Source organism: Mustelus asterias, unplaced genomic scaffold (assembly GCF_964213995.1).
Source record: "Mustelus asterias unplaced genomic scaffold, sMusAst1.hap1.1 HAP1_SCAFFOLD_415, whole genome shotgun sequence".
Classification (NCBI taxonomy): Eukaryota; Metazoa; Chordata; class Chondrichthyes; order Carcharhiniformes; family Triakidae; genus Mustelus; species Mustelus asterias.
The window spans coordinates 199,929-226,143 of record NW_027590370.1 but is presented as its reverse complement, the minus strand read 5'-3'; the positions used below and the strand labels follow the sequence as shown (position 1 = coordinate 226,143).

Here is a 26,215-nt window from a genome sequence, read left to right as displayed (position 1 = left end):
ACGGGCAGGTTTTACATCCAGTGAGTGGGTATGCTGGACGTATCTTTTGCCCCCACCCAGTCCTGTGGCCCAGAACGATTTAACATCCCACTTTCCAGGGCTGCCAGCTAATTGGATGGCTGGTAACTCTATGGTCTCCGTGGCTCCACCAGGGATGATGACCACTGCGGGGACTGCATTCAGTCCCCAACAACGCTCGTCACTGGGGCTGGCTGCCAGGTAACTGGGAAGGGGGGTATTGCTGGGGGCAAGTTGCCAGGCGCCTGACAACAAAGGCAAGAGGGGTGGGGGAAGTGAAGGGAGGGGGAGGTGGAGTTTGAGGAGGGCCTCCAATCAAAAGGGGGTTACCTGTAGAGGGAGCAGTCCACACTCAATATCCCCTGCCTCACCTGTCTAATAACCGAGTATTGTTACCTGCGGGATTCTGACCTAATGTCAACCTCAGCCCACTGCCCATGAAATAGCAGCAGAGATGGCAAAGTGACCTTTAAATGGCCATTAATTGACTGCATAATGGACTCAGTTGGCACAAGGGTAGGAGGGGTTGCAGGCATCTGGAAAGGTGCCCATGGCATTTACAGATTCTCAGCTATCAATGTCCAGCAGGGGAGTGTAAAATTCTGCCTTGTGTGATACAAGTCTGAGTTCACTAATATTGCTAATTTTATTATCCAGGCATCCTATCCATTGCTCCATGTGTCTGAATGTGCTGGTAACTTGCCAGAGGTGCTGTTTTCTGTCTGCATGTCAGATTCACCTCACTCTATTCTGGGACTATTAATAATTTCATTTTGATTTATTCAGCAAAGTATGACCTTTTCTTTAATTAATATTAGCAGTTTAAACTCTACATGTGGCAAAGTAGATCTCAAGGTATGGGCATTAGTTTATTCATTTCAACAGAGCTGATGAAAAATAGAACAGTGGGCACATGAACTGTCTCATTGAGATTGTGAGAATTTTCCTTTTTACAACTGATGAGAATTAATGAAGGGCTGCCTTTTCCAAAGCAGTGAGTCTCAACAGTATCTTGGAGTTCACAATAATAAATGCAAAATACTGCAGATGCTGGGAATCTGAAATGAAACCGAAAATGCTAGAAAAACTCAACAGGTAGGATAGCTTCTGTGGAGAGAGAAAAACGAGCCAGGGTTTACGACCTCGCTCGAGGGAGACTCGTAAAATCCTGCCCGAGGCCAACGGAGAATTCCATCCACCCCAATTCCGGGGTGAGCTTGCGGTGAAATTCCGGCCACAGAGTCAATGTTTTGAGTCTGGATGAGTTAAAGAGAGGGAGAAAAGTGATGTATTTTCTGCTGTTTTAGAGCAGGTAGAGCAGGTGGAGCAGTATGGAAGGTCAGTGTTAGGTGGGAGCTAGGAGAGATTTGATGAAGATATTATGGGCACAAGACAAGGAGTGTTTGAAGAAAGCCCATATTGATGGATGGTTTCAGATTCAAAAACTACCAACACGACAGCCTGATAGAACTCTGCTGTGTGCAGGATGCATCCTGAATAGTTAATATTTCTTGTAACATATCCAATGTAATTTTATATCGCAAATACATATACAAAGCAATTTTCTTGAAGAATGTGCTTTAGGATGAGCGCAAGCAAATGATCCGATGTGATGAAATTACTGTTAGTGTTGAGACGATCCATTTTCTTTTTTCAGATTCCGAAATCTATCTGGGGACAAAGCAATACGGCAAAGATACAATTACATTATCCAAGACTTGTTGAGCAGTTCTCCAGCCAAGATATCCAAACACATTCGGTCAATGACTTTCCTATCCATCAGCAGATACTTCTGAATCACAAAGTTGCCCACAACTTCAGTAAGTTTAATGTTGCAAAACAAGACCTTTTGTTTACTGTTTTCAGAACTTCTTCACGCAATGACTAAAGCAAGTCCATGCAGGACACAACCCAGATGCAATTAAGGTTAGAGTTATTGAGGGCGATTCTCCCATTCCGCTGTGCTACTTTTTTTTTTTAGCACAGTGGACAGAGAGAATCTCACAGAGGGCAATACGCAGGAATCGCCCATGCGTTCCCGCCCCAATTGAGTCTTTCAGTGCTAGATTTCCAGTGGGGGTCAGCTTTGCACCGAAAATCAGCGGGGAGACGTGGGAATGATTTCAATACTTATTTTAATGTATTTTAAATACAGTTAGTGGACCCGGGACTGAGGTTTCTGGGCCTGCTAGCATTCGCCCACCCCCCGCCAGAGTGGTTCACTCCAGTGGGGATTACAATTGCTTCCCACTAATGGGGAGTGATGGGGGGGCAATTGGGGGGCCCCCTTCAGAGGATTGGTCAGTGAGGGGGGCTGCCACCTGGGCATTGACACCCTGGCAGTGCTAGCCTGTGTTCGCTGGCATTGCCTAAGGGGCAAAGTGCCAATGCCCATGGGGTCACTTTGGGGCAGTGTCAAGGGGATGGGACATATGGGGCAGGGCCTAGGAGAGGTGGGGCCTGATAGGGTAGGGCCTGGTGGGGCAATTGTTGGGAGTGGGGAGTCCCACTGCCAGTCTGCAGACAGGATCAGTGGGGGAAGGAGAGAAGCCAGTGATCGGGACGGACTGAGGAGGGTGGGGGGGGTCGGGAATTTTGGAGGGGGTGCTGGAGGGGTTGGACACTGGAGATTGGGGTGGGCCAGGAAGGCGGGGGGGGGGTCAGGGCTGGGCTGGGGAATGGTCAGGGGGCCAGTAATCATGCCGTGTGCGGGCAGAGGGCTGGCATTGTGGGGGTTGTAGGGCTGGCCAGCGATTGAGCTGGCCAGCAATTGGGAGGCTGGCAGTGCGGGGCCATTGTGCATGCGCAGATCTCGGCACTAACAGATTGGGGCATGCTCAGTGGGGCCCGCTCAGCATGCTGATTTCAGCCTCTCCATTGGGAATTGGCCCAGCCCCCTGAATTATAAAGATATATACGCTCGTGACCTCTGCAGTGCATAGAGTGGGAGATTCTTCTTATTCTTATTCTTATCATCCTTCTGACACATGAGGTGAAATTTGCCTTCTCCTGTAATGTGAAAAAATCAGGGGCAGGGCTGCTTTGATTCTGATGGGTCATCCTTCAGGTATGAAACCATTGTGAGCCACAGGAAACCCATCGAGAAGGCAACCCCTCCCCCCCCCATTACCCATTGCCAGCCAACAGCCAGTGCAGTGAAAACAACCTCTGGGCTGTCATAAATCCACCCCATGGTGATTTGTCAGCCTGTCCTGCGTTTGTTTCACCTGCCTTCTATCCATTTCTATTCTGGTGTAAGCAACAGGCTACAAATCTGTCGCTATTCATTTCCAGGAAACAGGAAAATTAATCCTTTTATTCATCTAGCTAACCAATAGTTAGAAAGATGAAGCTATGCTGGAGGAAGATGAATTGCATTATTTGTTGTGGCTGTGGCAAACAGGCACGTGTATGCTCATGCCAATGTTTTAAAACTGTCATCTTTTCTCCAGGCCTGCCGTCTCTCCCATATTTGGTAAGAGATCCACCTGTTTTATTGTGGTCTTGTATCCTCGCTCCTGAGGATTGTGGTGCACGGCTGCGATTCGCACAATGCACAGCAACATAGAAGGTGCTACTTATCGTGTGGCTGTTCTGAAATTATGATTAAGAAGCTTATTTGGGTAAAAGAATGCAGGGGCTGACCAGTGGAGGGCATACATGCATCGGGGGATAATGTATTTTCTAGAGGGAGCCAGTGAACTGTAACACATATAATAGCACAGAATTAACCTACCTCAACTGAAACAGATTGTCACTTCTTGTAGCAAACACCATAAGGTAGAAGAATAACAAATAAAGATTAAAATACCCTATATCATATTTTTATTACCTTGAGATTGAATTCATTTTCCAGCCCTTTTTAAATCATTAAAAATTAAATGATCCATTCAAAACCTATGATTGTTTAAAATTTGTAATCTGCAATATATTTGCTGTGGAAATGGTTCTATTAGGCACTGATTAGTGTTTTTCTATTCAACAGAAATGTTCACTGATGAGTGAGTCACTTTTTTATATTAAGGCCACATTTTTGTTTCAAATGCATTTTCATCCAAGTCTAAAATTGATCATCTGCTTTTGGAATTTTATTTTTCTTATGAGATGATATCTTTTTGATCCAAGAAGCAACTAATAATGCGAAATGAAGGAAAGGTGGGGTCCCCAAGTATTGTTGAATCTACAATTGGATAAGGAACAGGGTTGGAGGTGGGTTTTGCAGGTTAGAGCTCTGCGATCTGCTTTGCTGATGATGAAAATTTGCCATTTAGAATCATAGGATCCCCACAATGCAGAAGGAGGCCATTCGTCCCATTGAGTCTGAACCGACTCTCTGACAGAGCATCTTACCCAGGCCAACACCCCGCCCTATCTCCGCAACTCCACACATTTACCCCGCTAATCCCCATAACCTAAATATCTTGGGTTTGTCATATGAGGACCGGTTGAGGAGTCTGGTTCTATACTCGATGGAGTTTAGAAGGATGGGGGGGATCTAATTGAGACTTACAGAATACTGAGAGGCCTAGATAGAGTAGACGTGTAGAGGATGTTTCCACTAGTGGGAGAGACTAGAACTCGAGGGCACAACCTCAGAGTGAAAGGATGCTCCTTTAAAACTGAGATTAGGAGGAATTTCTTCAGCCAGAGTGTGGTGAATCTGTGGAAGTCATTGTCACAGAGGGCTGTGGAAGCCAGGTCATTGAGTGTCTTTAAGACAGAGATAGATAGGTTCTTGATCAATAAAGGGATCAAGGGTTTCGGGGAGAAGGCAGGAGAATGGGATGAGAATCTTATCAACCATGATTGAATGGTGAAGCAGACTCTATGAGCTGAATGGCCTAATTCTGCTCCTATATTTTATGGTCTTGTGGACACGATGGGACAATTTAGCATGGCCAATCCACCTAATCTGCACATCTTTGGACTGTGGGAGGAAACCAGGGCACCCAGAGGAAACCCACGCAGACACAGGGAGAATGTGCACACTCCACACAGTCACCCAACGCCGGAACCGAACCTTGGTCCCCAGTACTGTGAGGCAGCAGTGCTAACTACTGTGCTAGCATGCCATGTCTCCGCGTCATGGGTTGTGGGAGTGAGAGGATAAAGCAAACCCTTAGTTTTTGGGGTACCTTTATGTCTCAAGTCCCTGGATGATCTATTCAGAAATTTGACCAGACACAGCAGAGAGAGCTTCAGGTCTGGATCCATGGATGACAAACAGGAGCTGGGTCTGTTTTTCTATCAGAAACATGCTTCTGGTGAGAAACTGATTAAAATTCAGATTTGTCAGGGGGGGGGGGAGGGGCAGGGGTGAGACTTTAATTGAAACAGAGGTGAGTTTCCTGTTGATGTAGAGTTAGTAGATGCACGAATGAAGGTGGATCAGATGAAGTGTGGGATTCATTTAGATACCTCATGGCAGCCATCACTGAGGCTGCTGGTTATCCTGAGGGAATGGTTTGTGACAAAGCCATCTACTGCACCAGGGGGGAGTAAGATGTCACGGTGAGTTGGAGGCCTGAGGGTCAGGGCAGGGCAAACCCTCACTTCATCGGTACAGATCTGAATCTAATGCTGAAGGGAGGTCCTTGACTTGGAGGAGGCCAGATCTTCATGAGGCAGGCGTACGTCTCTTGTTGAGTGTCCTCTGTCTCCACTTTTTCCTCCTCCTTTACCTCCTGCTCAGGCCCCAATGAGCTATCTCCTTCCAAGGCCTGACAGATATTAAGGTCCAGACCTGTGATGAGGGCCATGTAATGGATAGTGCAGAAGAATACCTCAATGACCGAAACCCATGCAGAAGGGTATGGTAGGACATCACCTGATTGGTCCAGGAACTGGAATTGCAATTTCAGAAGCCTGGTGAATTGCTCAATGGTTGTCCTGCTAAGAAAGTGGCATTGGTTATATTGCCTTTGTGCAGCTCTCTGGGCTCACATGAGCCAGCTCTTCAAGGGAACTTCCTTGTCCCCTCAGATCCATCCATTCACTTTGGGGGTTGGATTGAAGATCTGAGACAACCTGGACTGGTGGAGCATGAAGGAGTCATGGCAGCTGCCAGGAAAGCAAGTGCACACATGGAGGAAACTCTTATGGGTGCAGACCAGTTGGACATTGAAGGGGTTGACGCCCTTCCTGTTGATGGATCTCACTGGCTAGTCGCTGGGTGTCTTAAGGCCACTTGGATGCAATCAGTAATGCTCTGAAAGAATCCAGTGATGAAGGTGAAATCCAGTGCCCTCAGTCCCTGTGAGGCTTGCGTCCATTGTCAAGTTAATGTACTTTCCACTTCTGGCAATGAAGTGTGTCAGTGACCAGTGAGCTAATGCAGTGTTGTGCAGACATTTTGGAGGTGCTAGTAAAGCCCATAGCTGATCCCTGGTCGGAGTTTGAAGTGAAGCAGTTGAAACCAGTCACTTTGATGAACACTAGCAGGGCATAACAAGCAGCTGCAAGGTATGAGGTTTTTGGCGATGAAGGTACAGAGGAGTCTGCCTGAGGAGTCGCGCACTCCTGCGGCACTGGTTCTTGGTCATCACCAAGTTGATCCTGTGTTGAGGGTTTGGTCTCCTTTGCCCTCCTGCCCCTTTTCCTATCCTGTGCCCTCCTGATGCCTGGGGTTCTTGCGGTTGGAGGGGGGAATTGCCCATCATCACCACTGGGTCCAAAATCTGACAGAAGGCATTTGATAAAGTGCCACATCAAATGTTATTGCAGAAAATCAAAGCTAATAGTGTGAGGGGTAACATATTGGGATGGAAAGAAGATTGGCTAACAGGACTCAGAGAATAAGCATAAATGGTCTTTTCAGGTTGGCAAGATGTAATGAATGGTGTGCCATCGGGATCAACTGTTTACAATTGATTTAAATGATTTAGAGGAAGGGATTGAAGGAATGTTTGCAAAGTTTGCTGTTGACACAAATAGGTTGTTGTGTAGAGGCCATAAAGAGGCTGCAGAAAGATACAAGGGAATTTTCCGCTCCCATTTTTAGGGGGCAGGATCAGCAGCAAGAGTGGGAAATCCTGCGAGAGTTCCGAAACGCAATCTACGCTGGTGGGATTTCCCAAAGCAATTGTACTTGCACCCCACTAATAACATAACAAGAATCCCAATATTTAATACCCAGATCCCCTTTTGAATACATTCAAATGTCATTATCAGGCCTTTATGCCTAGTTATCTCTCCCCCCACCCTCACCATTAGATTCACCAACATGAATCATGACAGGTCTCTCAGGACGAGCACTTCGTGAGCAGAACTTGACAAAGGACTTCAGGTGAATGCATTGCTTAGGGGGAGAGGATCATGCTCGGGTACTGCCCCCTGGCATTGCTGCCCAGCCTGTGCTGTGGACAGGCAGTGGGTTCCTGTCTGGGATGGGGGTGGGTGCATTGTGGGGCACGGGGCATTCAAAGGGATGGGGATTTCTACTTTTAATTTTTTGTTTCGGGTCATCCTTTTAAACCGAAGTTGAACCTGTCCTGCCAGCCCGACTTTGTGGGACTCATTTTCTTTTGGCTATGTGCTGAATAATACAATGGGGAAAGCCACCCTTGGGGCTGGTGGCTTCCGCGTTGTTTTACCCGCCTGCCCACTGTGCCACTCTGCCTATGTTTCGGAAAATTCCACCCAATGATAGATTAAGTGAGTGGGCAAAGTTCTGGCAAATGGAGTATAATGTGGGAAAATGTGAAATTGCCTATTTTGGAAGGAAGAATAAAAAAGAAACTTATTATCTAAATGGTGAGAGTTTACAGAGCTCTGAGATGCAGAAGGATCTGGGTGTCCTAGTGCATGAATCACAAAGGACTAGTGTACAAGTATAGCAAGTAATTAGGAAAGCACTGGTGAAACCACATCTGGAGGATTGTGTACACTATTGGTCTCCTTATTTAAGGAAAGTTATAAGTGTATTGGAAGCAGTCAGAGAATGTTCACCAGACTAACACCCGGAATGTGTGAATTGTCTTATAAGGAGAGTTTGGACAGGCAAGGCTTGTATCTGCTGTAGTTTAAAAGATTAAGAGGCGATTTGATTGAAACATATAGGATGGAATTTTATGAGATTTCTTCGAAGTGGCCAGCTAGTCTGAAAATGGGAGAGGTCGAGATACATTGTTCAGGCATGTTTTCACGCCCAATTTTATGCCCCACCTCACCCCCCATTGGCCCCGCCTCTGGCACTGCCCCTGCAGGTCCTGCTGACTGCGCCAGAAATCCGGGCGTCATAAAATCTCACCGGTCGCGAAAACTCGTGCTAGCCGATTTTACAGCATTTTCCCATAAAATTCCACCCTTAAGATCCTGAGGTGTCTTGGCAGGGTAGATATGGAGAGGATGTTTCCTTGTGGGAGAATCTAGAACTAGGGCTCCCTGTTTAAAAATAAGGGGTTTAACAACACCAGGTTAAAGTCCAACAGGTTTATTTGGTAGCAAAAGCCACAAGCTTTTGGAGCCTTAAGCTCCTTCTTCAGGTGAGTGGGAATTCTGTTTACAAACAGGGCATATAAAGACACAAACTCAATTTACAGAATAATGGTTGGAATGCGAATACTTACAGCTAATCAAGTCTTAAAGGTACAAACAATGTGAGTGGAGAGAGCATTAAGACAGGTTAAAGAGATGTGTATTGTCTCCAGACAGGACAACCGGTGAGACCCTGCAAGTCTGGGCAAGCTGTGGGGATTACAGATAGTGTGACATGAACCCAATATCCCGGTTGAGGCCGTCCTCATGTGTGCGGAACCTGGCCATCAGTTTCTGCTCAGCGACTCTGGCGATTGTCGAGCGGTGTTCATTCATCCGTTGTCGCAGCGTCTGCATGGTTTCCCCAATGTACCATGCCTCGGGACATCCTTTCCTGCAGCATATCAGCTAGACAACGTTGGCCAAGTTGCAAGAGTACGTACCATGTACCTGGTGAATGGTGTTCTCATGTGAGATGACAGTGGATGAATGAACACCGCTCGACAATCACCAGGCAAGACTGTTCTCTTCCTGTTGGGGAGCACTTCAGCGGTCACGGGCATTCGGCCTCTGATATTCGGGTAAGCGTTCTCCAAGGCGGCCTTCACGACACACGATGGCGCAGAGTCGCTGAGCAGAAACTGATAGCCAACTTCCGCACACATGAGGACGGCCTCAACCAGGATATTGGGTTCATGTCACACTATCTGTAATCCCCACAGCTTGCCTGGACTTGCAGAGTCCCACTGGCTGTCCTGTCTGGAGACAATAGACATCTATTTAACCTGTCTTAATGCTCTCTCCACTCACATTGTTTGTACCTTTAAGACTTGATTAGCTGTAAGTATTCGCATTCCAACCATTATTCTGTAAATTGAGTTTGTGTCTTTATATGCCCTGTTTGTAAACAGAATTCCCACTCACCTGAAGAAGGAGCTTAAGACTCCAAAAGCTTGTGGCTTTTGCTACCAAATAAACCTGTTGGACTTTAACCTGGTGTTGTTAAACTTCTTACTGTGTTTACCCCAGTCCAGTGCCGGCATCGCCACATCATTAAAAATAAGGGGTCACCCATTTAATTGAAAAATAGAGATGAGGTGAATTTTTGCAGAGGCTCATGAGTCTTTCAAACTCTTTTCCTGAAGAGGCAGTGGAAGCAGAGTCTTTGAATATTTTTAAGACAGAGCTCGATAGATTCTTGGTAAGCAAGGGGGTGATAAGTTATCAGAGGTAGGCAGGATGCAAGTTTGAGGTTACTATCAGATCAACCATGATCTTATTAAATAGCAGATCAGGCTCGAGGGGCTGAATGGCCTACTGTTGCCTCTTGTTCATGTGTATATTCATACACAAGTATGACCACGTTGTGAACAGCAGAAAGCAGTAAAAGAAGGTGGTGTGTAGGAGCTGAATTAATGAAATGACTAGACGGAATGCTGGTAAACGTGGTTGGAGTTCCCACTGTGTGTGGGTTTAAAATACTGAGGTGGTCTCTAAATTAGAGTTATATTGAAGGATGAAATCAAAAACACATTGATGGATTAAAGACTGATGGTATTCCCGCTCTGTGTGATTGTTCCTGTTCCTACTTTTAGCATCAGCAAATTACCTTTGTCTAGTCAAGTTCACATTGAATACCAACCCCAGGCTCTTCAGAGGCATTTCCTTTATATTTTGGAGTAAAGTGCACAGCTGCCTCACAACAGGACACTTCACGTCTAAGATTCCACTAGTATTAACAGCTATCTTTCTATTTTATTGCTCACTTTCTTTTTCTCGAAGAGGCATGAAACATTTATATTTTTCTATATCATTTCACTGTTTAATCGCAAGGTTTATGGGGAGGGATTCTGCTCCTAAGCTTTTGCTGCTTCTCCAGTTTACAACCACTTCGAGAGGCATGTTTCCCTCTGCATCGTGGAATCCTTGTCCTTTACTCAGTGTGTCTGCACAGTAATATGGAAGAGGCCAAGAACTCAGTTGGGCTGGTGGGGAAGGGGGGGGGGGGCGGGGGGGTATGGAGTCCTTTAGTGCTGCAGTTTGCCAGGAAGAAGAGCTGGTGTGTTGTCCCCTGGACAGTATTTAGCCCTCAGCCCACATCACTAAAACATTCCAGGCAGTCCTCGGACTTACGACACAATTGATTCTTGAAAACTGTGTTGTAAGTCAATTCTGAACCAATTTCCCCAAATGAACAACATTGTAAATAAGGCATTGGTTCCTGAACCAAGGCTGGAAATCATTCACGGGGTGCCATGAGGTGTTAAATGCTCTCAACTCTTGCTCTGTCAAGTCGCTGAGGCGACTGTTGATGTCTGACAGCTTAGCAGAAGTTTCTCATTTAGCTTGGGGGATACAATGAAGCCATCGGTTATTGTCAGTCTAATGTTTTTACTTATGCGAGTCTGGGTGCATATTAAATGCAACATAAGTATATAAATGCATTAAAATTCTGACAGTTATGCCAAAAGTATTTAACATTTGTTTCCAACCTAATAGAGCCAGTTCGATCTGCCCTGTCATTTAGGTGGGTGGTGCAGAACATCAATGCCCACATGCGTGCTGGCATGGCATCGTAAAATTGAAACCGACATTGTAAAGTCGAAGTGCGGTGTTAATTTATAAAATTTGTAACTAACACATGGTAAAGTCGAGGACTGCTTGTACTGGTCATTATCACATTGCTGCTTGTGAGATCTTGCACTGATATTGTCTGCCCTACTTTCCTAAATTACAACATCAACCAAACTTTAAAAATACTTAATTGGCTGTAAAGAAATTTGGGAATCCCGAGGTTGTGAAAAGCATAATATAAATGTAATTCTTTATTTTCCTTGATTATATTGATATTTGCGTCTTACGACATCCTGCAAAGTACACCTACTGTCTTTTCTCTCTCAAGATTTCTCTTGCATGTCAATTTAAAAATATATATTTTATGCAGTAGTAACAAAATCCAAGAGGGTTAGGTGGGATTTAAAGATGAGAACATGAAGTTTGATCTTGACACTGATAAATGGGGAGTTTATGCAGGACATGGGCGAGAAATCATGGCCCTTTGGTGCTTTGCTTGTTTCTGGGCCCCTTAACTCCCCCCCCCCCCCCCCCCCCGCCCCCACTCCCCAACTTCATTAACCCCCACCACCCCCCGAGTTCATTAACCCCCACCACCCCCTTATATCCTTTGGGTCCCCAGAATCATTGTCACCGTGGGCTCAAACTGTTTAGATAGGTTCAGTGAAGCTTCTTGGTTTTCCGTTGATAAGCCCATTGAAAGCTCAGTTTACTGTATGGTACACAACTTGCTCATTCAGCTCTGCTTCTTTGAACCAGGTCCTACGCAATGCCTGGGCAGCAACATCCAAAAGGCTTTAACCTCACAAGCACCGCGACCAACAATCAATCCTCTGTACAAATTAGAATATTTGAACTAGCGGTGAGATATCCTGCTGGCCCGTGATTCCTGGTTTCACTTCCAAGTTTAAAAGTGGCAAAAACCTTCCAGTAAATTAGCACCAATCAGTTCACCTGCATTAAAGTGCACTTTCTGTCCACAGGAGTGGGTTTTGTTAACAGAAAATTTGCACTTTGCATTGAGTGATAAGCGTTTTTTCATTAAAAATAAATATATTGGCATGGACCAGTTGTGATGAACATTTCCCATTTCTGTTGGGTGGCACAGTGGTTAGCATTGCTGCCTCCCAGCGCCAGGGACCCGGGTTTGATTCCCGGCTTGGGTCACTGTCTGTGAGGAGTTTGTCACATTCTCCCTGTGTCTGCGTGGGTTTCCTCCAAGTGCTCTGGTATTCTCCTGCAGTCCAAAGATGTGCGGGTTAGGTGGATTGGCCATGATAAATTGTCCCTTAGTGTCAGGGGAAGTAGCTAGGATAAATGCATGGGGTTATGGGTGGGATTGTGTTCGGTGCAGACTCGATGGGCCAAATGGCCTCCTTCTGCACTGTAGGATTCTATGATTCTATTGGGGAAAAATAACCAGCCCTCCAAAAAGCAGTCAAATTCCCTTGGAGCCTCTCATTCGTCTGCAACAGGAAACCTAGCAGCAGCTGTCCGAGATCTGGTCTGGCGCAACATTAAACACAAATTTATGAAAAAAAGGTTCAGCCCTAGTATGAAGCAAACATAAACCGCTTGCTGAGCAAAACAAGTCAAAGCACTGCATCAATAATTTTTAAAAAGTAATTAATAAAAATGCCTATTAAGAAGTGCCAAGTAGTGGAGCCAACTAATAAAAGCTTTTTTGCCTTCTCAATAAAGAAGCAGAGCTAGGGAGAGGCAGACAAGGCTGCAAGTTTCATCCACACCATCAGAGGCCACAGAGTGTGCCCTGAAAGATCCACATGCTTCATCTCCGATTGCCCATGCCAATCTCTTTCGTGTTTTCCAGCACCCTCATTGCTTGGACTTTGTGGCTCCTGGGCCAGTTGCTCTGGACCATCCAGGGATTCAGTGAATGGATTGGAGTTTGGGGAGGGTGGGGAGTGGGGGATGTGTGTGGAGCATGCACACTGTCTGGGGCAATGGGGTCTGGAGGGGGCCAGCCCAGGACCACACACCATCGAGTGGGAGGAGGTCAGGAAGGACTTTCTAGGGGCTAGTGGGTGAGGCAACGGGGCGCATTGCTTTACCTTCAGCCAGGTTAAATCATAGAAATCATAGAAATCATAGGTCTAAAGTGAAGCTCCAACACAACAGCCCTGACATGAGTCCCAGTGCGAGATAAGAAAGGAAGGACCAGGGAATCTGGCACGTCCCAGTCACCCAATGATTGCTGCTGTTCAGAGCAAAGTCAAACATTGGCCGAGTAACCTCTCTATTGATAGGGCAGGATTTTCTGGCCTCGCTTGCCGCGAAACCGGAAATTCCCAACCGAGGTCAACGGATCTTTCCATGGTCCGCCCCTTGTCTGCTCCGATTCCCGTGGCAGGTGGGTCGGTAAAATTTGCCCCCTATTGTCTACACATTGAATTGGCTGCTTTAGACACTGAGTATCCTGACTGGAAAGCTACTTGGCCAATGAGCGCCCCCCCCCCCACCCCCCCTCAAAGGCACAGGACCCTATGATTAGCAGTGTTAGTGAGGGGGGAGATCCCAATGTGAGGGGGTGATATGGCGAGGAAATGTATGGAAGTGAGGCTCTTGACCTTCTTGGGTGTGACCATTGTTACGTCACTGACAGGTGGCGGGGAAAGTTTGTAAAACTCGTTTTCCAGCTCCCATGGGTTTTGCCCCTGCATCGTCATTTGCACCCACATCACCATTTGTGCCCATGCCACCCTCTCTCCTGGGTTCTATGCTTATGGAAGGCTGTGAGAAATGGGTTAATGGGCATCAATTTTTTAAAAATCTCAGTGTGTTATCCATTATTATTGCTTTAGCGTTTGATTGTGGATCGGTTTTTTTCACAAAGTGAAGAATCCAATCCTCGACCATAGCATGGAGGATTGACTGACCTGGGCACCATTATTGAATAGCATTGAGTGTATAACACACAAACAGGCCAGTCATCCCACCTGGTCTATATCAATATATTCATGTTCCACAGCTGCCTCCTCCCACTCTACTTCATCTAACCCTATCAGCTTACCCTTCTATTCCTTCCTCCCTGACATGATTATATTACATCCATTAAAGACATCTATGCTATGCCTGGTGGTAACGCGGTCCACATTCTGGCTCTGAGCAAATGATTATTCATTAGCTTACAGACTTGATTTATGTTAAATGTTGACTTTGTTAACCCTATAATACTTGGGCCTTTAATTGGCTAGGGAAAAAGTAAATCATCAATGTGTTTTTCCAGCCCATCATTATCCATTTTTGGCATCTTCTGTACCTTTAAATTACACAGTAAGAGCCAGATGCAATGACTTCACACACACACAATTCATTTGTGACTTGGTGGTGCATAGAAATTTCTCTAAACACAATTCAAGTGGGAGGTTTAGGTGGTAGTTTCTACATATTTTAAATCTTGCGTGAATATCAAACAACAAAAATGTCCATGCACCCTGCATGATGGCAATACTGGGGGGAAAAGAAGAGCAAGTATTAAATGTTTGGAATTATTTTGGCTGCACCAAGCATTGGACTAGATTGATTAGAGTAAAAAATAAATAAGTGTCATAATGAAATGATGCAAACCATAGCTGTTAAACTGGAAAATAAATGGAAAATAGATTTTGTAGAATTATCCTAATTAAATTGGGTTTCATCATTTTTGGACAGTCAGTGATTTTAAATAATGTTTTCTTCCATTTTTAAGACATTTTTCTGAAAAGCTTTCCTGTCAAAGTGTCTGAACTGAGGGGGAAATTGCTCATAATACACGAAGAAAATGGTGGACTATCAAATGAGCACATTTCATCTTTACGGAGGTAAGCTTTCCAAAAGAGATGTGAGAGAGGGAGCTATATGATTATAATTGCGAGTGGTGAAATGTTCTCATGCTGGTTGGAAAACAAGACTAATTATACTCTTCTTCAGTGATCCCTCACTGACGACTATGATTGTCCACTTAAGAAACTTTGTGTCAGTGGTCATGGGTTTTGTGGGACTTTGCATGGCTGACGAGCCCATTCTTGAGCCGCATCTCCAACCACACTCTTGGCAGATGTTTCCGAGAGGTAGAGTTTGTCTGTGGACTCAAGATCACTGGTATTCCTCTGATCCTTTTCCGAACCTCCTCTTGCTGTTGAATGTTCTCAAAAAGTTACGTCCCTTCAATCAGGGGGTTCCTCCAAGTAGGTCTCTTCTGAGCAAGGGTCTCCCAGGCATTGTTGTCGATGTTGCATTTCTTGAGGTAAGCCTTCAGGGTGTCTTTGATCCACTTTGTCCTCCTTGTTCGGGACCCTTCTGAGAGATGGGTGAAGAAAATTTGCTTTGGCATTCAGGACTGTGACGTCCTGTGGCCAGCCCAGCAGAGTTGGTTTGGGATGATCATGGCCTTGATGCTGATGCTCTTGACTCCTTTAAGGACACTGATGTTAGTATGTCTGTCCTCCCAATTGATGCTGAGAATCTATCACCGACAGTGTTGATGGTACTTTTCCAGGGCCTTGAGGTGGCATCTGCATGTAATCTAGGTTTCTGAATTACATAGAAGAGTTGGGAGCACAAATGTCTTGTACACGAGGATCTTCGTATCAGCACAGATATTGAGGTCATCAAAGACTCTCATCCTTAGGTGTCTGAAGGCAGCACTTGTGGATTGGATATGATATTGGATCTTCACATTGACATCAGCCTTAAATAAGAGATGGCTTCCCAGATAGGGGAAATGTTCCACATGTGGGAGGAGTTTTCCTATCAGATCCTCAAAAAGGGTTTTAATGCCTATTCCACTTAACCACCTTTTAACAATCTTCATTCTTTTAAATCCCACACTTGGAGCTCCTAATCACTGTTACTTGACTTATTTTGCCTTACTTATTTAGCCTTGCTCACAGCAGATTTTCTGTTTGTTTGTTCTTAGAATGTGAGCAACACTGACAAGCACAGTACCTAAGGACCACCCCATGGGTATATTAATGAGGGAATATGTTCAAGTTTGGGTTAGATTTTTGATTGCCAAGATCCTCTTGATCTAGTGGAGCAGACTTATGTTCTTCTGACAGTGGGAAAGTTTCTGAGGCAGAAGGTCCAATCAGAGGGCCTACAGCAAAGGACAGTCCCGGGGGAGAGGTGGACGCTGCTGAGGTAGGAAGGCGAGTGTGACATGGAGACACCCTCAGTTGACTGCAGGGAAATCAGCAAAGCAAATAAAGTGGCCCAAAAGCTGATTGGGTCACCAATACGGAAGGGAAATCCTCCACAGGATTTTTTTTGGACGTGGCTGCAGCTTTTCATCTCCGTGCGTCAGCCACATCACTGGGTTATGGAGTCTCTAAATTCAACAGTCCCCTGGCCTGCTATTGAGAGGCTGACACCAGTGAGCTGCCGAGTTCCACATTCAGGGTGTTGTCAAGGTGACAAACTCTGCTTGAAAGAAATGGTGGACTCTTTGACATGCGTGCGGATGCTGGCGAAACCTTGAGCGCAGGTGGCAGAGGGCTGGGAGTGTGGGTGGGTGGGGGGGGGGGGGGGGGGGGGGCCACGGGGTGAAACGGTGAGAGTGGAGCGAGGTTGGTGGAGGAGAAGCAAAACTGTCAGAGTGGAGAGGGGGAGGAGAAGGAGGTGCACGACCCACCCCAATAATACCACCTGTCAAATCCACTTCCCGGACACCCACAGGACAACTCCAAAGGTGGGCTGAGAATCTGCAGCGCCTAATGCGTGCGAGACACCAGGAATCCAGAATAAATCAAGTCAGGAAGACCTGACCAGAGACACAGCATGAAAAAGCCAAATTACAAGACAGTTCAGGAAAATCCAGAATGGTTAGTCACTCTGAGAGTTGAATAGTGGTTGGAAATGGCAATGGCTGCACCAGCTCTTTCTCCCACTAATCCTCGCTTCAGCTGATTAAAAAAAAAATTGTTCCTGGGATGTGGGTGTCACTGGCTGGGCCAGTAAACTTTGCCCATCTCTGAGGGCATTTAAGAATCAATCACAACACTGTGGATCTGGAGTCACATGCAGGCCAGACCAGGTAAGGATGACAGAGTTCCTTCCCTAAGTTAGCGAACCAGATGGGTTTTTATGACAATTGACAATGATTTCATGGTCACTTTTAATTCGAGATTTTTATTGAATTCAAATTTCACCATCTGTCATGGTGGCATTCGAACCTGAGTCCCCAGAGCATTACCTTGGCTTGCTGGATTACTAGTCCAGCAACAGTATCGCCACACCACTGTCTCCAATTAAGTTCCACTCATTCTAACCCACATTTACAATTAACTGTTAGTTCAAATGGCCTGTGCCTGATTGCTCAAAGCCCAATCCATATCCCTGGTAAAGTTCTGTCTGTAGATTGTTGAAGTTAAAAAGATTATTTATTAGTCATATGTAGGCTTACATTAACACTGCAATGATATTGCTGTGAAAATCCCCCAGTCGCCACACTCTGGCGTCTGTTTGGGTACATTGAGGTAGAATTTAGCATAGCCAATGCACCTAACCAGCACGTCTTTTGGACTGTGGGAGGAAACTGGAGCACCCGGAGAAAACCCACGCAGACATGGGGAGAATGTGCAAACCCAGGTCCCTGGCGCTGTGAGGCAGCAGTGCTAACCACTGTGCCACCGTGCCGCTCATGTCTCTCATTTCTTGGTCCAAATTTCTCGACTTCACTGGACATCTAGACCATGTTTCATCATGTGGACTCCATCAGAAAAAAGCAAAACGCTGTTTCAATCCATTATCGATTGATTTTTAAAAAATCTGTAACCTGTGGATATGAATCGATTGAGATCCTTCAAGCTTGGCTTCAAACTCCTGAAATCCTTTCAACAGCAAGAGGAGAGTTCAGCTTTGGACTACACTGGTTATTATCATATGTCTCTGGTTTACCATACTTTTGAAATATTTAAAGTACCTTTATCGTCTGCACTTCCCCCACCATTGCTGCAATTGAGAGGTTTCAGTCTCCTGCTGAACATGCACCTGGCTGCTAGTTTGAGTAGTTTTTCAGCTTCAGGCTGTACCTAACCACACAATACACTGGGGTCTGTCAGCCTAGATACAAAGAACAAAGAAAATTACAACACAGGGACAGGCCCTTCAGCCCCTCCAAGCCTGCACCGACCATGCTGCCTGTCTGAACTAAAATCCCCTACCCTTCTGGGGACCATATCCCTCTATTCCCATCCTATTCATGTATTTGTCAAGACGCTCCTTAAAAGTCACTATTGTATCTGCTTCCACTACCTCCCCTGGCAACGAGTTCCAGGCACCCACCATCCTCTGTATAAAAAACCTGCCTCACACATCTCCTTTAAACCTTGCACCTTAAACCTATGCCTCCTAGTAATTGACTCTTCCACCCTGGGAAAAAGCTTTTTACTATCCACTCTGTCCATGCCCCTCATAATCTTGTAGACTTCTATCAGGTCGCCCCCTCAACCTCCGTCGTTCCAGTAAGAGCAAACCAAGTTTCTCCAACTTCTCCTCATAGCTAATGCCCTCCATACCAGGCAACATCCTGGTAAATCTTTTCTGTACCCTTTCCAAAACCTCCACATCTTTCTGGTAGTGTGGCGACCAGCATTGAATACTATATTCCAAGTGCGGCCTAACTAAGGTTCTATAAAAGCTGCAACATAACTTGCTAATTTTTAAACTCAATGCCCTGGCCAATGAAGGCAATCATTCCGTATGCCTTCTTGACTACCTTTTCCAACTGCGTTGCCACTTTCAGAGCCCTCTGTACCTGTACACCCAGATCTCTCTGCCTATCAATACTCTTTTGCCATTTACTGTATATTTCCCATCAGTATTAGACCTTCCAAAATGCATTACCTCATATTTGTCTGCATTAAACTCCATCTGCCATCTCTCCGCCCAAGTCGCCAACCAATCTATATCCTGCTGTCTCCTCTGACAGTCCCCATCACACCAATCTTTGTCTTTGGAGTGGAACTTGAACCCACAGTGTCCAGATTTGGGGGTGAGAGTGCTACCAATTGAGCCACGGCTGACACTCCCTCTAACAGAAGAAAAATCATTTACTGCATTTGGATTTAATGGTCCCTTAACATTGCAACTCAGTCTGTATAACTCTTGTATCATCATTCCCATATAAATACCTCCATCGCTGCACCCTCTGACACTTTAACCTTCAAAGAAACTCTGGAGGTCATACTAATTCCAGCCTTCCTAAAGGGGCCTCTCTGACTTTAATTCTAGATTCCTTCCTCTAATCACTATCTATTTCCTATTGTCCATTTACTATCTTGTTTTTCTTGATCCTAATTTCTTTATAACTATAGACCTATATAACTTGCAACCTCCCTGCGTCCATTCACATGCCCATTTTGGCTGCCACTCCAGATCCAAGCCCACTAATCTATTTCCACTTTTGCTCTTTGTTTCAACTTACTTTCTTTTTGCCCCTCCTAGACTCTCTTCTATTATGGTACCTTCTTTATCTTCTCCACGGTCAGGTACTCTGCCTTCACAATTGCCTATCCCAACCCATCAGTACTCCTTGACCTTTCTGTTTTCTTGCCACCATCCCAGACTTGACTCCCTGTTAGATAAGTTTACAGCTTCCCTCTCTGCTTTCCTTGGCATCCTGCCATAGGCTCAATGAGGCACACAACACTGGCTTAGTAAGAGCTGCAATCCTAACTGTCCCATCCTGCTTTCCCACCCTTTGCGCCCGCCCGGGGCTAACCTTGCCAACCTATTTTGTGTCCAAGTCACTCTTGCCACTGTTAACCTTGTGGGCTCTGCCACCCACCGTCTTACCACTCTTCTCTGTTCTCCCTTCCGAATGTCCATTAATTTGTGAACAAAGTCCTTTATTTACATCCATGAATATATTACAGGTGTTTGCATTGCGATCATGGCCTCAGTGGAAACCTGGCTAAGGGGTAATGACACCTTCCCTCTTAATGAAGCTTTCCGCCTGGCATCATCTCCCACCACTTGCCTCGGCATGACTGGCACAATAGTGATGTGTCGTTTATCACCAGTCTACAACCTCCTACTCCCTGCAGCATTGTCTGCTGCTTTGAGCATCTCATCTTATTCCACCTCTTCCCCCCCCCCCGCACTTCTTTGTTAAAATCCTTATATAACACGCTCCCAGGTCCAAGAAAGAACTTTTTATCACTGAGATATTTTCACTGATTTCTCACCTCAGCTTCTGTACCCAACAAACTCACCCCTGATGATTTCAACCTTTCTCTTGACTCATCATCCCAGCAATCTCAGGATAAAAGATAAAACTCTCAATAAGCATTAGGCCCCGGTTGGCTCTGTATATTCTCATGTTATGTGAAAAAAGGATTGTACTGAGCACATAGTCTGGAAAAGATTGATCCAGTACAGAGTGCAATATCACAAAGAAATAGTGGTTAAGTACCATATGATTGTTACACATGTCTTTACACATCGTTTACACACTGACACTTAATGGTGCATGTAATGGCATTACCAAGTTTCAGTAAGAAGTTTAACAACACCAGGTTAAAGTTCAACAGGTTTATTTGGTAGCAAATGCCACTGGTAGCAAATCGCATTTGCTACCAAATAAACCTGTTGGACTTTAATCTGGTGTTGTTAAACTTCTTACTGTGTTTACCCCAGTCCAATGCTGGCATCTCCACATCATGATTACCAAGTTTCTGCAGAGGGTGCATACTTACCAGAACTGATGGGAGGCTGTTTAGCTTTGTTTGCCTGAGATCTAAGGCAAAGGTGCAAGTCCTCATTGGGGAGTTTCTCTCTGCTGACAATGCCACACTAGCATTTCATACTGAGGAACACCTTTGGTGACAAACCACCTGTAAAGAGTTTGATTTTCCCATCAGTATCAGGAAGACAAATGTCTGGTCCAGGCTGATGCTAACCTGCCATCCATCAGCATTGACAGTGTGATGCTGGAGGTTGCTAATATATCTAAGCTTCACATGGAATAATCTGTCACTCGATGCTGAAATCAGCACATGCAGCAGCTGTTATACTCGAGATGAGTAAGAGAGTGTGGAATAACAGTAACCTGACTGGGAACACCAAGCATGAGTGCTCAGCACTCCTGTGCTGTGGTGAGACCGAGACAACAAATGAGAGGCAGGAGAAAAGGCTGAACAGTTTCCACCTTCCGTACCTCAGTCATATTCTCAGCACCTCTTGGTAGGACAAAGTCACCAACACAGAGGTCATGGAGCGTGCTGATTCCATCAATATACACCCAGTGATAAGCCAATGATGTTGTACTGGCCTGACCATGTTCATCGGATGGATTACGCCTCTTTCCCAAGCACCTTCTTTATGATGAACTAGCCATTGCATCAAACCTCCTGGGCATCCCATGTATTCACTACCAGAACACCCACCTACAAGTAAGTTCCCTTGACACGGGCAACTGGGAGATGGTCGCTGTTGGTGGAGACATCTGGAGACTGAGTATTTAGAAGGACATTGGAAGAGATAAGCAGAAACAAAAGCACTCAGCTGGACAAGAACAGGGCCCAGAAAAAAGGCAGATGAATTGTGCACCACCTCAGCCCGCTGTCGTCCTCGGCAACAAGTGTAACAGAATGGAGCTCCTGAGCCACACTGGGCTTTGCTTAATGCAGAGTTTACCACCACGGTGCAAACTATTATCTCATGAGACGAAAGACTGTCACCACGATGGTATTGCAGAATGAATATGGCAATTTGTTATCTGTTTGCAATATTCCATCTTTTATCTTCACAGGGCAAGGAGAAATCAGTCAATCATCATATACCCAAGGACAAATTATCACCCACAGTCATTGGCATCTGCAGGCACTGTCACAGTTATACAATTTGAAAGCCCGTCGATACTGCTAATCACGAGGAAGCACAAGTGAAGCATTAAATACTGAGTAGGAAGTGTTAAAAGTGGTGATGATTGATGAATCAACTGATACTTCTTGCTTAGCACCTCTGGATAATAGAGGATTATGGACTTTTTTGAACTTTGTTCAAGTACAGATTGTTGTAGAAGGAAGAGCACTGAGGAATCACTAGACTCCTTGCATTGATGTATCATTGAACTCCCGCAGCGCAGTCAGCACATCGAGCCTGCACCGACAACAATCCCACCCAGGCCCTATCCCCTTGCCCCCACATATTAGAAACATAGAAACATAGAAAACTACAGCACAAAACAGGCCCTTCGGCCCCACAAGTTGTGCCGAACATATCCCTACCTTTTAGGCCTACCTATAACCCTCGATCCTATTAAGTCCCATGTACTCATCCAGGAGTCTCTTAAAAGACCCTATTATAGAAACATATTTTTGAACAGCAAAATTGAAAATGGAGTTCGAGCAGAATTTGGCCACACAGTCGTAAGTGGAATTGAATCCACAACCATCTGACTTCTCCACACCCGCTACGGCATGTTTGGCAATGTCAGAGGTGGCCCGCCATTGGCAGCAGCAGGATATTTCTATCCTACCACTGTCACAGGCTTTCCTATTGTTCGCACCCTTCGTCGCTGAGAAGGGAAGATCCCGTTGGCAGGAGTGACTAGAAAATCCTGCCCAATGATTCAGCAATTGTAATCTTTGACAATTACCTTGTTGAATTACTAAGGACAAATAATGAGCATTGGACCTCCTAGTTGATTTGATTTAGTTGAATTGGTAAATTGTTTATTTTAAAATAGGAGTATAAATCGAGAGTGGTATAGTGGTAATGTCACTCATCCTGAGGTCCAGGCTAATGCTCTGGGGATAAAGGTTCAAATCCCATCTCAGCAGCTGGTTGAATTTACATTGAAAATAGGAGTATAAATAGAAACAGTTGGGCGTGGGGCTGTAACTCTACTGAGCTGTTTGAACAATAAGGTTGCAAAAGATAAAAGACAAGCTTCTGAATCATTCTTCTACCATATAATATTATTGGAATTCCAACAGGAACAAGTGTGACCAATTAACAGGTGACTGAAAAAAAATCATCTATCTGAGGAACGATCATATAAAATCAGTGCAAATGTTTCCCTTCACAAGGAGGATACTCTTCATTCTGGAAAATAATGCCATATAAATAGGCTTATCTGGTTCATTAAGGATATTTTAACCGCAAGAAAGGCAGGTTTACTGAAGTTGGAATTGGGGTAGGCAATTAGTCTGCACCGAATTGGCCAAGTAGCACTTCAACTGTTATAATGAGGCTGCAAGATGCATTGTTTTATACCTTTTTGAATCGAATAGTGGGCACCCAGATTTCTGTCCCTGAAGCATACAATCTTGCTTCACTTTTCTCCGCCACTGAAGCCTCCAATTTCCACCCACTCGAGTTTCAGCAGGTACTCCCTCCACACCAGGATCAATTGCCCCCTCATTCCCCAAGATTGATCCCACCCTCCCATGGATAAACATTGGCCCCCAACCCCCGCCACCTCCCTTGCCCACCTAGGAATCAGCACCCTCAGAGCATGAACCTCCCTTGTCCTGCATCCGCCTCTGGACATCTCCTCACCAGACTGAAAGCCGAGCCTGTCTAGCATGCTTGTGCTGAAAGGGGAGCCTGTGGATGAATCACAGACACTTTACCAATCATCCCACTCCTGACAGATCAGTTAAATTAAAGTCTAATCCATCCATTGCTGTACATTAAATCAGTCATGGGTGTTTCAATCTGAGGGTGGTGTTGGAGGATTTTAGACATTACATTGCTCTGATTCATTGATTTAATTTTAATTAGTTAGTATAATTAACAAAATTTTAGCCATTAAATTCCAGAATTTTAATGTAACGTTGATGTAAAACGCATTACTTGCATTCTTATGTTGAACTGGAAAGTTATATTCATTTAATGTTAAGAGTGAACAAAAGGAGACTCCAACAAATTTGTTTTGAATTTTTAAAATGTCAATGTCTGAGTCATCTTCGGCTCTCAGTAGAGGGTGTGATTCACTTTGTGAGGTATGTTCTAATAGCAGTGCTCTGACAGAGTTGGTCTACCTCCTATGCAGGCTCAACAGAGCAGCTGTAGGTTTGCAAGTAAACATTTAATTTCACTGGCTCCTCTCCCAGAATGCTCACATGCAGACCAACCTTGAGGGCAAAGCTTGCGCACATCATACCTAACTCCCTCATTTCCCATGAAAGGATTTTTATTAAAACTAATACAATCCTGGTCACCCTGGAGGAATATTGTATCTACCCTTAAACCTGCCAAGAATGCATCCAATGCTTCTTCAGGTCCTAAGTGGCTTTATACACAATCTGTCTGGTACATTATTAAATTCCAGCCCAGACTCCTTTTGCTTTGCATGAACTGGAGTCATCAACTACGGCATTAGGAGTTTGCTTTGACCCTGTCAGCCAACCATCAGGCCAATCCCTTTCCTAAAATATGTGGGACATGTTCACGTTGTGAGTTGAACCAGCAGGCATAGCTTTAACATGTAAGAATCTGAACTTAGTGTTCTGGTAGCTGTGTGATTCCCCAGAGTTACCTTCAGGCCAGGTGCATACTACACATGCTACAGGAATGTATACGTTTCTGATTGCTACAAGCACCTTGGGGAATCTCCCTAATTTGCAAAACCCCTCAGTGGCCTCTGCCATTTTCCTGTGAGTGTTGCTTCAAATTTAAAATAATCTTCTGCCCTGCCGTACAGGACATGTCACCTACCTATGCTGCTGCTTGGCTGATTGCCAAAAATCCCCATATCAATGCCTGAAATGAGCCACCTCCGTAAGTATTTAAGGTTGTTGTAATCTTCATTTGTACAATGAATGCTGACTGATGATCAATGTGTCACATCCTCCCTAAGTAGATCATGGAAATTAGAATTATGTTCAATGTAACTTGTGTTTGAAATTCCATGATCTTTGCAATAGTTTTACTAATTTTTGTTGAAAGAAACTTACAAAAACTTCATTATGAAAGGTATATACTCTCCTAACATTTCTTGGGTAGTTTCTAAGTATTTGGATACATTTGGATAACTACAAAGGGTTGTGAACGTAGCCCAGTCCGTCATGCAAACCAGCCTTCGATCCATTGACTCTGTCTACACTTCCTGCTGTCTTGGAAAAGCTGCCAGCATAATCAAGGACCCCATGCACTCCAGACATACTCTCTTCCACCTTCTTCCATTGGGGAAAAAGATACAAAAGTCTGAGATAGCGTACCAATTGACTCGAGCACAGCTTATTCCCTTCTGCCATCAGACTTTTGAATGGACCTACCATGTATTAAACGGATCTTTCTCTACATCCGAGCTATGACTGTAACACTATATTTAGCACCTTCTCCTTTCCTTCTCTCCTATTAACTCTATGAAAGGTGTGTTTTTTCTGTATAGCGTGCAAGAAACACGGTATCCTAATACATGTGACAATAATAAATCGGATCAAAATATGCCATTGTGGTATAATGTATTATAATCTAAAAAGCTGGTTGCTGAAAGATTGAACTAGAACAATCTTTGCACACTTGTAAGCACTTATTCACAGAGATACACACTGCAAAAATGCACTTCCTAACCAAAAAAAAATCAAAGTTTCAGTCTGTTCTGGCACCAGAATATAAGATAGTGATGAGGATACGTTTTTCTCTGAGGGTGATAAGACTTTGGAACTCCCTTCCTTAAAAGGCAGTGGAAGCAGAATCTTTGAATATTTTCAAAGCAGAGGTAGATAGATTCTTGGCTAACAATGGCGTCAAAGAGTCTTCATCCTTTCACACATTATATTCACTTTCCCTTTCTATATTCTTATGTAATCTCCATGTTGATGAAGCACTGAAGTTGGTGAGGGCAAATAATATACTCTGGGTGGGGGACCTCAATGTTCAACACCAAGAGTGGCTCAGTAGCATCAGTACTGACCAAGCTGGCTGAGTCCTAACAGACATAGCTGCTAGACTGGGTCTGGAGTAGGTGGTGAGGGAACCAACAAGAAAGAAAAATCTACTTGACCTCATCCTCACCAATCTGCCTGCTACAGGTGTATCCATCCATGGCAGTATTGGTAGGAATTACCACTGCACAGACCTTGTTGAGACAAAGTCCCATCTTCACATTGTGTTCTGTGACACTGCCTCCGTGCTAAATGGGATAGATTTCAAGCAGATCTAGCAATACTAAACAAGGCATTTATGAGGTGCA

The 26,215-nt window shown here is 44.8% G+C and overlaps 1 protein-coding gene across 1 annotated transcript in view; it reads left to right on the top strand.

Moving 5' to 3' along the window:
* LOC144486612 (uncharacterized) overlaps positions 1-26,215 on the top strand; it is a 106,666-nt gene that overhangs the window by 63,624 nt on the left and 16,827 nt on the right. Inside the window, exons 8-9 of the mRNA XM_078204657.1 lie at positions 1,676-1,838; positions 14,777-14,888. Of these exons, the coding sequence (XP_078060783.1) occupies positions 1,676-1,838; positions 14,777-14,888 (275 nt within the window). The remainder of the gene's footprint in view (positions 1-1,675; positions 1,839-14,776; positions 14,889-26,215) is intronic.